Source organism: Tiliqua scincoides, chromosome 5, assembly GCF_035046505.1.
Source record: "Tiliqua scincoides isolate rTilSci1 chromosome 5, rTilSci1.hap2, whole genome shotgun sequence".
NCBI classification, from domain to species: Eukaryota; Metazoa; Chordata; class Lepidosauria; order Squamata; family Scincidae; genus Tiliqua; species Tiliqua scincoides.
Window position 1 is genome coordinate 58,424,351 of NC_089825.1, and position 13,427 is coordinate 58,437,777.

Sequence of the window (13,427 nt, forward strand, 5' to 3'; positions counted from 1 at the left end):
ATGCCGCAGCCTTCTATCTTTTGATCCGATTTTCACAGAAACTTGCGCCAGGCAGTCACTTCCACTGCCCACCGAATCAGCAGGCTCTGCTGTGCAGTGCCACGCCTGAACACCTTTTTTGTCTTGCTGGATCTGGCTTGCAGGCCTCTATGCTGTTGAATTCTGCTCTAGATGAAGGCTTTGAAACAGCTTTGGACCACATGTGGTCCACCATCAATGCAATAAGGTTCAGCAAGTGCTTGATAAACCCTTTGGTTTTATGATGTATTCTTTTTGTGCAGTGAATTTTATGACTCAGGCACGTTATTTCTCTCTCTCTCTCTCTCTCTCTCTCTCTCTCTCACACACACACACACACACACACACACACACACACACACAAGGATTTAGCAAGCACTTGGCAGGCTGCAATTTCACTCACGCACAGAAATGTTGACACCAGTTATAATCTAAAGATATAGCCTACCTTGGAGATTCTGCCTTCATCTTTTCTTTTGGAACTCTGCAAGGCTTCCAAGTGATGTCTTGCACTATCATAGTCCACCAGCTTTCTGCTCCGCTTTGCAATACGATTCTGTACACAATTACCCAAAACAAAACTCAGAGTTCTTCTTACATCCCCCAGACATTAATGATGCAACTTTAAAAATTCTGAAAATTTATTTTTTTTAATTATTAAAGTTTTAAATAATTTTAAGAAAAAATTTAATAATTTTCCCTTAAAAATTTCCACATTTATTTACATAATCATTTCAGAACTCAGCTCTCTAATCACACAGTCCAACGTAAGTGTGTTGAGCAGAAAAGCATATCGTTGATAAAAGAAAATGCGATTTTGAACTCCATGTAGGAAAAATGTCAAAAGTTGAATTTATCAATTTCATTTCAGATTCTTCAAGTACAAGATTGAGAATACACCACAACAAAATTTTCATGACAAAAATCAACTCCATCATGAAGCTACTGTGATTTTATTTCATGTATATTAATTTACAAAATATTATTTCAAGAGGGTACTACAGATGGAGCCTGCTACACTAGAGTACTCGTCATCATAATCCATTTTGATGCGTGTTTGGTGACTTAATAAAAATAGTCCAAAATCAACCCAGGAGTCGACCTCAAGTTTAAAGAGATCTACAGTCTACTTGTTAGTAGTACCAAGAACAAATCACAAGAATGATTCATTTCCTCCTACAACATATTATTGTGACAATTTATCAGTCCCTTTCTACAGGAAAAAGCTATATAAAATATACCAAAACAAAACAAAAAAAACCCTGTTAACTTTTAAAAACAAAATACCCCAAGAAATTAAAAACTGTTCATCAAATAAACAAATTCAAGCATAGCACCAGCATGAAATCAATCAGTGGGAAAGTTTGGCAGGGGAGCCTGTTTTCTCTTACGCTTGCAATCTGAGTGTAAAGAGGAGAGTTCATAGAAAACAGAAATAATCCATGCACCCTAATCCTCAAGTCCAGGGAATATTATACCGTAGCTATTATGGTCAATCTTAGCAAGAAAAAAAAAATGTGAAAGCAATCCCAGTAAGTGAAAGATGTGACATATTTCTGCTGCCAGTTTCAGTTCCATGAAAATCTTCAGGAAAATGTTAAAATTCAAGGAAATTGAAAGCTGTATTCATCCAGATAGCTATTGTGCAAAATGTTACCAGGTAGACCTTAAAAAAACTGTAAGGATGAGGCAAAGTAAATGGTTATAGTCAGTTCTCATTAACCATTAGGGTTAGGTTCCTGGAAACCTTTGCAGAAAGCAAATTTGCAGATAACAAAACACTGAACCTATGGGATCAATGGGGTTTGGTACAAAGGGTACCAAATGGTTTCCTGCCATTGGAAGAATCCAGCAGAGACCCTCAGGAAGCTGCACTGGACGGGGTCTGCACTGGTCACAGTTACCATTCTGAAGGTCCCCTGCAGCCTCCAGAAGGTCTCTGCATAGCAGATAACAAGAACAGTGGTGTAGATAACAAGAAGTAGCAGCAATTCTGCCCTTGCAGATAAGCGAATCCACACATAGTAAATTCACATATAAAGAAAACTGACTGTATTTAGTCCATCATCCTATCTTAAAGAAGCACCTTCCATGCAAAAGTGTCACAACTGGTGAGCCAGTATGCAATCCAGATTACAACATGATGCAAATAGTTAAGCAGTTTAGATACTGGTAAACTGCCTGACTATTTGTGTTGTGCTCCTTGTATGACAAGGAGTAAATTCACAAAGACCCAGTTCACCAGCTTTGCTTTGGAACACACTTTTACAATTATTAAAGATCAAATAACAATTGACACAGAAACTAATAAGGTTTGGTTCATAGGCTTGGGAGAGTAGGTGTGGTGGATGCATATGGCATCCATCTGTTAACATGGAGGGGTCATAGGAATTGTGGACCAGTCTGTATTGAGACATTAACAGTACCTTTATGTCAGGAAATTGTCCCAGATATGTATCCAAGGTCAGCAATGAGCCATCTACCAACTTTTGATGAAAATCTTCCCAAAGCACATCACATTTCTGCAAAGGGAGGGGGGAATAGCAAAATGTCCATCAAAATAGGGATAACTGACATTCAAAAACTAAAAACACATATTTACCTGGAAGGAAAGACCATTTCACACACTGTGGAACAACAAACCCAACAGCCAAGTGAACTCTGCAAATGGAGTCACAGTCAATCCTAGCAATCTGATTACTTTGCATCTAGGAGCCACATGTTTGGAAAGCAAGGCCATTCCGGCAAAGTATGACAGGCTTCACAGTTTGGGTATAAACACATCAGAAAGCTGGTAGACACTGCGAAGCTGCCCTGATGTGTATACTGATATGAACGGTGTTCTCTTTGCCCTTAAAAAAAAAAAGAGCTACAGAGGTATGACTCCGAAAAAGGAAGCATGGAGGCCCTAGCGCTATAGATCTTCTAACTACCTGGAAGTAAAGTCAATAGAACTGATGTCCAAGTAAGTACATTCAGCATTGTAGACAGAGTCAGTCATCTGTTCTTTTTGGAAGCAGTCAATCCAGCAGGTAGAATTTTTAAAAAAATCTGTTTAATTTTGTATAATAGAGATAACATCAAATACAGTCTCCCTATAGTCCAGAGCTATTCAAACTAGGGTGTCGCAACACCCCGGCCTGACAGCCCTGGCCTCTTTCTCCTAAAGGGGCGGGGGCGGAAGAAAGGCAGTGATGTGATCCCCAGGATCGTATCACTCAGGGGGCTGCAGGGACTGACATGCACTTACCAGTCTCTGCAGCAGCATCCCGGGGGTGCGGGCAGCCCTGTGCAAGCATCTGCACGGCTCCCCAGTCTCCAGAAAGTGAAAGCGCAGCGATTGCACTCCACCTTCACAAAACCGGAAGTGGAGCACAATTGCTCTGCTTTCACATTTAGAAGGCCGAGGAGCCCTGCAGATGAGTGAAGCGATCCTGGGGATTGCGTCGCTGCCTTCCCTACGACCCCGCTGCCTCTCCCCTCCCCTGCAAGGACTTACTGTGGTCTTCAAAACACCCTGAGAGTTTGAAAACTACAGCTATAGTCTCTTGCTTACATCTTTAGACTTTTATCAGAAATGGGGAACAATTAGATCCTAACCAGAATTGGACCTGTAAGCCCAGGTTTCACTTAGGAAAGAATAATGATTGGAACCAGAACCACAAGGCTTGGCATGGTTCTCAGACTGCTCTAGTCATGCTTCAAGGTTGCTAGAACGGCAAGACTCTATTGAATATTGACTACTGTGCTGCACCAGAGATCTCTGGGTTTGCAAGGAAAATCTAGTACACCCTTCTGAAGCCTGCAGCACAGGCAAGACTATGGCCTACAATACAGCAAGCAGGAGGTAGTGCCTTGAAACGCACAAAAATGGGAGTGTCAGAGCATGCAAAGCAATGTGCTGTACCAACTGGGAACAGTTGGTAAGGTTGCCAGTTTGAGCAAAATGACTCTGTTTCTCCAGCTTTTTGCTTTTTTTCTCAAGCTGACAGACAACAAAGTTGAATCTCAGGCCATTTTCAACGCATTGCATGACTCTGAGCTTTTATTGCTTGGTTCTAAACTAGTAACAGATCCCCCCGCCCTTTTTCAAAGTAGTCTTGTGACACCACCTGGTCCCACCTCAGATGTCTGGTTGCATCCCATCTGGCAACCCTGGTCCCAGACATGCTTGGCTTCTACCCATCTGAATTCTACAATCCATTCCCAAATTTGGGTGGAGCTATTCTTAGGCTGCATTCTTCTGGCAGAAAGGGTGCATGTGAAAGAGCTTTTCACAGCAGTGAAAGCTCTTTCTCCACTGTGTACAGCAGATTTTTAAGACAAAATTGTATAAAACATAAAAGTGCATTTGATACCCAGTATTGGTTAAAACATTAAAGGTTAACATTCTAGCTCAGAACTGCATTTTTTCCCCTTGAGGAAGCAGAAATTTCCCTCAGTCACACTGAATCTGGTTTTGAGTCACAGCTACCTCAGCAGATAAACAAGACAATTCTTTACATAAGCTGCAGCTTAGTCCTGGGTTAAACCCCCAGGGGGCAGTACTCAGTGGGACTTTCAGGCCCTCAAGCCTATTAGTGCTGATGGGCTGCATCCACTATGCACTAGAAACAACAAGGTTGTGTCATGCCAGACTAAAATAGCACTCCAATTAAATTTAAAATGCCATAGATGCTGCTGAAATAAGAGGCCATCCTTTAAACCCTTTCAGAAAATATTTCCTAAGATGCACTACTTGATCTCCTCCTGGGCAGGGAATTGGGGGGGGGGGGGAGAGAGAGAGAGAGAGAGAGAGAGAGAAAAAGCAGAAACTGGTAATGGGATGAAAGCACAGAGGATAGAGACAGGCAAAGAACTTGAATCGATTTTTGTCAGGTAAATGGACGTGTGGTGTGTGAAATGGTACGCTTCCAACACTCACACCAAACAGGGGTTGGGTATAAGGAGGAACTGACAAGTCCCATCAGGATATAGAATATATCTATCACACACTCACACACACACACACGCACACCTTTTTCCAAGTACTTCAACAACATTATCTCAGTAATCTTCACAATGACCCTGCAGGCAGGTCAATATTATTAATTCCACATCACAATGACAGTGGTGAAGCAGAGAAGGAGAGCGAGTTTATAGAATAAGGACTACACTAACGTAAAGCACACGGTCAATGCTAATACAGTTGATTGCTTTTTTCTCTTTTTAAATTAAATTGCACTTGGATTGGGTCCTTGAGATTCAGGACCATGGTGCAGAGGGGAGGGAGCATAAACCTTTGCCCTGCCATGGTTCCAATCTGGATCACTCCCTCCACCCATCTGATATTTACCCAGGGGGAAAAAATCTAACTGGTACTAATGGGAACTTTTCCCCCTAGAGTAAAATACAGCTACAGGGGTGTATTACATGATCTAGACTGGGGGTTGAAGAAGGGCAAATTGTTAAACCCCACTTCATGCCATGGCCCCATTCCATGGGGGCACCTGATCTGGGTGCTATTTTGTTAAAATAATCAAGGGTGTTCTCATTGACACCACATATAGGTTTGACACTGCGTTTGTTGTCACAACGAGACAGAAACCAGAGATCTTAGCTCAAACAATACACCAGCTATCAGGCTGTGACAACTCTGCATTCAAAACCAATAACTATAGGAAAGATCCTAGGACCTACACAGATGGAAAAGAAGTCTGAGAGGATGAAAAATATCCCACAATAACCTGAAAAATTAAGAGTCACTGGATCACAGCACTGTTGGTTTTCCTCACACAAACAGTAACCTGCATGTCTGTTACCTAGTAATGTTGTCCAGAAATAACACTGCTACAAGCAAGGGAAGCAGTGGATCATTTATGTCACACGGTTCAGCTCATTTGAAACTGCTCTCTTGTTTTAATTGTGGGCTATAAATAATTACTAGAACTTAGTAATCATTGCTGACGAAATAAATTCTTTTAGTGGTGGCAAAGTTTAATCACAGTACTGCACAGAGTGGCATTGATTATTAAATCAGAGCACGTTAACCCCAGGTCCCCTTGTTGCCCATCAATTTACAGAGACAAGTTCTAGATAAATCAAGATCTTGGAAGTTTCCTATCAATTAACAGGGCTGAATGGCCTTTCCTGAACAAATGAATTGAGCTTTAAGAGATAATTATCAAAAGTCTTTTGGAAGGCAACATGCAACACAAACTTGTCTGCAGAACTTAGTGGATAAACTGCGGTAGACAATTTATGCTGGACCATCCTTTTTCCTTAAATGCATTTCACAGTGAAATGCTGAATTATAATTAAATTGAATGGACAAATGGTCATCATATTCACTGATTTATTTTGTTTTATAAACAGCTTTGAGAACTACAGTACAGTACTTTTATTGAAAAGCAGTATATAAATATTGTTCATCACCATATAAAAAGTTCCCTACCAGTGGTAAAGGAGAATAACTACCATAGACTGCAATGTTGATCTCAGAGTGCAATGTGTAAAGTGAAGCACAGAATAAATTAGGATGAGGTCCACTAAAGTTGCCTTTACAGGTGTGGTGCAAAACATGAGCAAGACATAAGAAAAATAAGAAGTATCGGAATTTACAGCATCCAGTAATAATTTCCAACCTACAATTTTATTTAAGAACTGAGCTATGTGAATAGCAGAAGAATCACACTGGGAAACACAGGAGGGGGAGCATCACTTTGGATTGGAGATAGGGGAATTACGTGCTGTTTTGAGCAGATTCTGGCCTCTTATGCTATTCTTATGCACATGAAGATTTTTGCTTTTAAATATGCTTTTAGAGACCAGCTAATTTCTTAGGGAGCGGCCACAGCTCAGCAGCAAAACATGTGATAGGCTTTAATATGTAGCTGAATCCTTGGCATCTTCAGTTGAAAGACCAAAAGCTGGAAAAGAGTTCCGCTCAAGACTCACACTGCGAATTAGAGTTGACTGTACTAGACTGAGGGCGCAATCCTAACCCCTATGTCAGTGCTTTCCAGCACTGGCATAAGGGCAATGCAGCTCTGAGGTAAGGGAACAAACATTCCTTTACTTTGAGGAGGCCTCTGTGAGTGACACCCAGCTGCAGGATGCACCACACGTCCCATTGGCACTGCTATGCCAGTGCTGGAAAGCACTGACATAAGGGGTTAGGATTTTGCCCTAAATGGATCAACCGTAAGACTTAGTACAAGACAGTTTCATAAATTAATAAATGAGTTGTACCATTCACCTTTTACAGCTCCACAAAATGAATTTGCAACAACATATATGTTTCCAAACAAAGCAAAAAATCTACTGCTTGGTTCCTTGTAGACCAATGTTTCAAACTTTCCAGCGAGGCCTGAAGACTTTTTTTTTTTTTAGACAAGCCTTCTGAGTCCCTGGCCTTTTTAACATCTTTTAATATCTCTTAACACCTTTTAACATCCAGTCACAGGTTTGGGGCCTTTTTTAAACTGCTGCTGCTTACTCTTTTACACTTTTTTTGTCTGATTGCTGTTTTTAAGATGGTTGCTGTAAATGTGTTATCTTTTTAAATCATGTTTTTAATTGTGTTCTTTTAATCATTGTTGTGAGCCGCCTTGGGTCCCTTCGGGAAGAAAGGCAGGTTATAAATGAAGTATTATAAATACATAAAACTGAGCTGTGGTAAACCAAGCCAGATAAACGTGGAGAAAATGACTTGTTTAGAAGGTTGTATTTTTCTACTCTTGGCCCATCTAAGCATTTTTAGAATGATGTACAGGTTTTCCCTGACTTAAGGACAGCCAACTTATGGACTTCTCAAGTTACAGACAGCTGCACTTCCATTTTCACGCAGGCGCAGTTCTCTTAGACTTGAGCCTTTGCACCTGCATGAAAGAGCTGCCCCAATTTATAACACATTGTTTATGTGAGCTGCTTTTGAAGAGAGTAAGGTAACTTTATCCGGTCAAACACAGCTGCCAGAACGCTAAATGAGATCCAGAATATACAACTCTGATACTGTATCATTTTCACTGGTTCTCTGTTTCTTTCAAAGTTGCATTCCACAGACTGGTTTTGACATTTAAAGCTCTAAATGATCTGGGACTGTGGTTTCCTCCCAAATAAAAACAGTTGTTTGCATAAGTCATCATTACAAGCCAAGTTCCACCCCCAAATGATGTATGGCATCAGGTGACCATACAAGACAGGCCTTATTGGTAAAAGTGTTTGACACCTTTCTAGTAGGTTTTTAAGGGAAATGGCCTCCATTTCAGAGGCTAGTTATGATCAATGACAATGGAGTACGTTCTTGATTTTATTGGTCATTGGTTTCTTCTGGTGTACAGTATTCTGTTCTGTGTTCCATTTTAATATTTCTTTCTTTCCAAAGTTTATTTCCATAGTTTAATTTGATTTAATTGGTGTTTTAGCATTTGATATTACATTGTTGTCAGATGACACAGGGCTCTTTTCTAGGCAGGACCAGAAACATCTTAAATATATTCTTACCTCTCCAACCATTTTTACATCTTCCCGGCCATACCAGTCAGGCTCATATACTTCGTGTAAAGACTCTGTAAGCTTCTTAGAAGCATCTTGCATGCCTAGAATGGGTGAAGACAAAGAATTTCCTATTGACAACTGGATTCATCACAAATGGGCTACCAACCCAATAAAATGCCACTGGTGGTCAATAAAAACAGAAGTACATTTTCTAAAGGTAAAGATGCTAAGTAAGGTTAAAGGGCCAACTCATGATTAGAACTCATATATTTGAACATTTTTCAACATATTTTTATTTTTTTTTAAATCGCAACACTCTAGTAACAACAACCACAGGTGAACACGAAAGCACTAATCCACTTTTCCTTTGGATGCCCATTTTTTTAAGATACAGAATCTTTATCTGCTACAATGCATTAGTCCTTCCTTAGAAACATGACCAGTCTAAAATTCATAATCAAATTCGTAACTCTCTTGTGTATAAAATATTCATAAGTTTACAAAAGTCTTTTTTTTTTTTTTTAAGAGATCCGCTAGGAATGGAGACTTCATAGCACAGCTGCTGGGAAAAGTGAGTTCAGATTTGTCCACTTCATCCCCTATGGAATTAAGGCAAGAACAGCTAAAACAGAATTGAACTTAGGGTGGTACTGCATGTTATAAAGGTAAACACAAGAGCTTAACCTTGTGATTCCTTCGCAATACTAACAGAGAATCAGTGGGTTCAGAAGCGGGTGCTCAGCCCTTTTGCACCTGCCAATTCCCCCCAGGAAATGATTGACCACAAGCATTTTTAAAGTGTCCCCTCCCCCACAGTAATCAGCCAGATGAGGAGGAAAATGCAAGTAGAACTAGTGAGGGGGGGCGGTTATACATTTATGTCTGCTTCCCTCTGACTGATCCCCCCCCTCTCTCTCTCACACACACACCCTCACCCTCTCTATCTCAAATGATCCCATCGATTTCCTCAGGTCTCCACCCTGTGCTCTGCTCAACACAGGCTGCATCATGGCATGGTTCAAACCAGGGGTGCTCACACTTTTTTGGCCCGAGGGCTACTTTGAAACCCAGCAAGGCCTGGAGATCTACCAGAGTTTTTTTTACAAACACCCACCCAAGCACCCACGCGCAGAGCTTGGGCGCATCACACGGCGGCAGCGCTCTTCGAAGGACCCCTGTGGGGAGGCTCTGCTTCACCTGCCTCCCCACCCACCCCACCTCCCTGGCAATGGGGGGGGGGTCCAAAGCTCCCAAGGCCAGCGCTGGGAAGCCCTCCCCAGAGCAGCTGAGCCCCCACCACAACCTCACCCTATAAGGCTCCTTGACCCCAACCAAGGACCCCAACAGAGAAGGTGGGGGGCCAAGAGGTTCGTGGGGGGCCCTTCCACGATCCACTCATCCCAGGGGGGGGCTTCCCTCCCCCCCGCACCTTTGGCGATGACCTGCTTGATGTGCAGCTTCATCTCTCCCATCTCCACCACCTGCCCCATGAAGTCATTCTGGTCCTGGCTGGCGGCCCCCAGAGAGCCTGGTCCGGGCAGGAAGTCCAGCGCCGACTGGAACAGCGACATGGCCAATGCACCAGCCAGGCGCCAAAGGGGAGGGGGAGAAGGAGAGAACCAGGCCAGTTCAGCCGGCCGCCACCACTTCCTCCACCAATTCTGGCCTTTCCCAGCCAATGTACTCTGCTCCTCCTCTCCCCCCCCCCGCCGCCGACTTGGGCTCACATGCCCCGCCCCATTCCACCTGGTAGCTCTGCCCTGAAACCGTAGAGTGGGGAAAAGTCTAGACTAGACTAGTCTATAGACTCTATAAAGGCAAAATGAGTCGATCGCGGAGCCCTTAGTCTATAGAGTCTATAGACTAGACTAAGGGCTCCGCGATCGACTCATTTTGCCTCGCGATCAACCGGTGGATCGCGAGCGACGTGTTGGGCACCCCTGGTTTAAACAGCATATGTATGATCTTAAACTGGGAGTTAAACTTCAGTAAGGGAAGCTGGGGGTATCCAAGAGAAAATTCTCAGCACCCTTGTTACCAAAAGAGCTTGGTTTAGTTGTTTAGGGGAATTAGTACACTTGCTCTATTGGAACACTGGGCCCTTAAGACTGGATGCAAACCAGCGTTCTGCAGAAATTCCTTTTACTTAAAGAAGAGACTGAGAGAAATATTCCAATAAATGATTACAGCTTTATTAAAAGGGACACAAAATAGATATCCAAAAGAATCAGTAAAGGACTACTGTAGTGCCCTAACCAGAGTGTCCTATAGTGGCGAGTGTAGTGTCATGCAAGTGTATTTGGTGCATCTGATGAAATCAGAAAGGAGAATGGGAGAGAAGGATTTCAGGGATCCCTGCTCTGCCAACCACAGCTGCTAGCTAAAGAGGGGAAAGAAGGGAAAAAGAGGAGTGAGGGAAGAGAAAGAGTTCAAAGCGCAAGACATAGCTACCTGTCTGGGTGTCTGGTCTATGAGAAGCAGTTTCTGTGAGCAGCATGTGTGAACACCCCAGAGAGTGCCCTGTGTTAGGGCACTCAGGAGAGTGACCCTTTGCTAGTCAAACCTCCTTAGTATTTAAGGATATTGAAAAGTTGCTTATCCCCCAAGCAGAATGTTTGGGGGATAATGTTTGAGATGTTTGGGACACAACAAACTCTAGCCCTGGAGGACATGAAATATTCAACCTACAGGCCTGCTATGCACTTCTTTTGATCTCTAGCACCATATGCACTTCTTCTGATGTTTTGCCAGAATTAACATTCAGTTTAGTCACAGACAAGAAGGAAACTGCAAAATAAATATACGAGTGAAGCTGGCCCTGCAGCCAGCTCCCTTTTAAAAATATGCTAGGTTTCAGTTATGTATCTTTTTCATAAGAATAGCAAGAAATCCTACCTTAGCTTGGGCCAGAAATATCTCCCCCTCCCCCAATCCAGGTTGCTGCACTTCACTTCACCTATAGAGGCTCGGTCAGTACCTGCTCCCCACCTCACCTCAGACTTGAGCTTCCACTGGGCCATGCAACAGGCCAAGGTAGGAGTCACACCACCTCCATCTGAAAGGCAATGGCATTTGTGCCCCAAGTAACCCAGCATCAGAATCAGACAGTCCCTTCTTACTGGGAAGTCCATTCCCAGACATCTACCAATCGATTTTAGGGATTTTATGTCCACAGTAATGACAGTTGGACTTACAGTGCAATCCTAAACGGCACTTGGGCCAGCGCAAGTCCCTTGCGCCAGCCCAGGAGGCCCACAAATGTGGCGTAAAGCACGTTTGCGCCTCCTCATAAGCAAGTCGCGCCAGCGCACAGAGGTGCGCCGGTACACAAGAGGCTGAATCCAGCCTCTGTGGCAGCTTGTATGGCGAGCCTTGCATCGGCCTAGTTGGGCCAACACAAGGCTCTGGGTTGGGTGGGGAGGAGGCAGGGAGAAAGCGGAAGGGAGGCATTACTGAGCGGGGGGGGGGAGGCAGGCAGTGGGTGGCCCTGGGGGCGGGGAGCAGGAGGCAAGGCTGGGATTATACCAGTTATGGCGGATCCCAACCCCCGTTCACGGGGAGTTTGGAGCAGCTTGAAGCCGCTCTGCTCTTCTCAGAACTCTGAGAATCTGTTATCTTTCGGACCAGGGTATATTACTCCAGGTGTTGCTATCTGATCCTACACCCTCGCAAGGCCTGTCTAGTAAGAAAATATGGATCATGGGTCTAACACCCAATCTGTTGGGCTCATTACCTCTGACCCAAGTGTTCAGTTTATTCAAAGTAAGGCTCCTGGATAAGGAGAGGCAAGTCCTACATGATGCCGCCTTCAAGATCTATTCCTCTTGATACTTTCAACTACCATTCTCTTATGGCAGGAGGCCAGATTATTTATATAACTTAGAACATCCACAAGATTGAAGGCTATTCACTCTGCTCAGATGTAATGTTGTGCCTTCTAATGTCTTGAGTGGCAGATACAGGGGGCTTACTGTGGAGATGAGGGTGTGTGCACGTGGCTTGGGGGTGGTTGAATCCTTACAGCATATGCTTTTACAGCGCACTTGGTACCAGGATCTGCACTTATATTACCTAAGTTTATTTCTCTCTGGTCACTCTGGTTGGTCCAATTTGGATAATATTTGTTATTTGTTAACAGGCACTAATAAGGAGTTAACTAAGATGGTAAATGTGCTAATTCTATTATTCAGAGGCACCATGAAATGCTGACATTCATTCTTGAGCCTTAATGCTTTGGATGGGGGCTCATTTGTATGCAAAGTACAATTTTGCTTTTTACTGTGGGGGCTGGATGGATCTTTTATTTTCCCTTTTGTGCATTGTTTTTATATGTTGTACTATATACTGTATTGTCTGTGTATGCCAATAAAGGTTCTGATCTGATCTACTATTTAAATGTATCAAACAATCCACTTTTTTTGCATTTATGTGCATAAAACTACATAGGTGCAAGTCTTTCAAATGGCATTCTTCATCTAAGTGAGCAAGAAACGGTCTCATTTAATGAGCTTACCATGTTCGGAGAGCTCATTCTGGCATTATCTACAAGAATATTTTAGGGAATATCAAATCCTATTAGCTACATTTCATAATTAGGTTTTTTGCTCTAGTTTTATTTTAATTGCTGCTCCAGAACTAGACAAATTAAATGAAACAAGTTCCAGGAAAAAGCATCAACAAACAAGCAATTAATATTTAACATCAATTTCTGAATCAGCATCATTTGTTTCTAGTTAACTGACTCATTTCATTACAAAGGCAGAAATCAGAAAATATCAATAAGATCTCAAGACAGCAAGGAAAAGAAAATATGAAGCTGCTTTACACAGAGTTAGATCACTGGCCCTGCTAGCTCAGTAGGGTTTCCTCTGATGGTCAATGGCTCTCCATGTTCCCAAACAGGAGTCTTTTCTCATCTTGCTAACCTGATA

General features: G+C 42.8%; 1 protein-coding gene across 1 annotated transcript in view; it reads right to left on the reverse strand.

Annotated features, from left to right (window-relative positions):
* Nucleotides 1-13,427, reverse strand: part of AMPH (amphiphysin) — a 112,766-nt gene that overhangs the window by 38,061 nt on the left and 61,278 nt on the right. The window contains exons 4-6 of the mRNA XM_066628319.1: nt 8,503-8,597; nt 2,445-2,540; nt 467-574 (exon numbers count right to left, since the gene is read on the reverse strand). Coding sequence (XP_066484416.1) covers nt 467-574; nt 2,445-2,540; nt 8,503-8,597 — 299 coding nt within the window. The remainder of the gene's footprint in view (nt 1-466; nt 575-2,444; nt 2,541-8,502; nt 8,598-13,427) is intronic.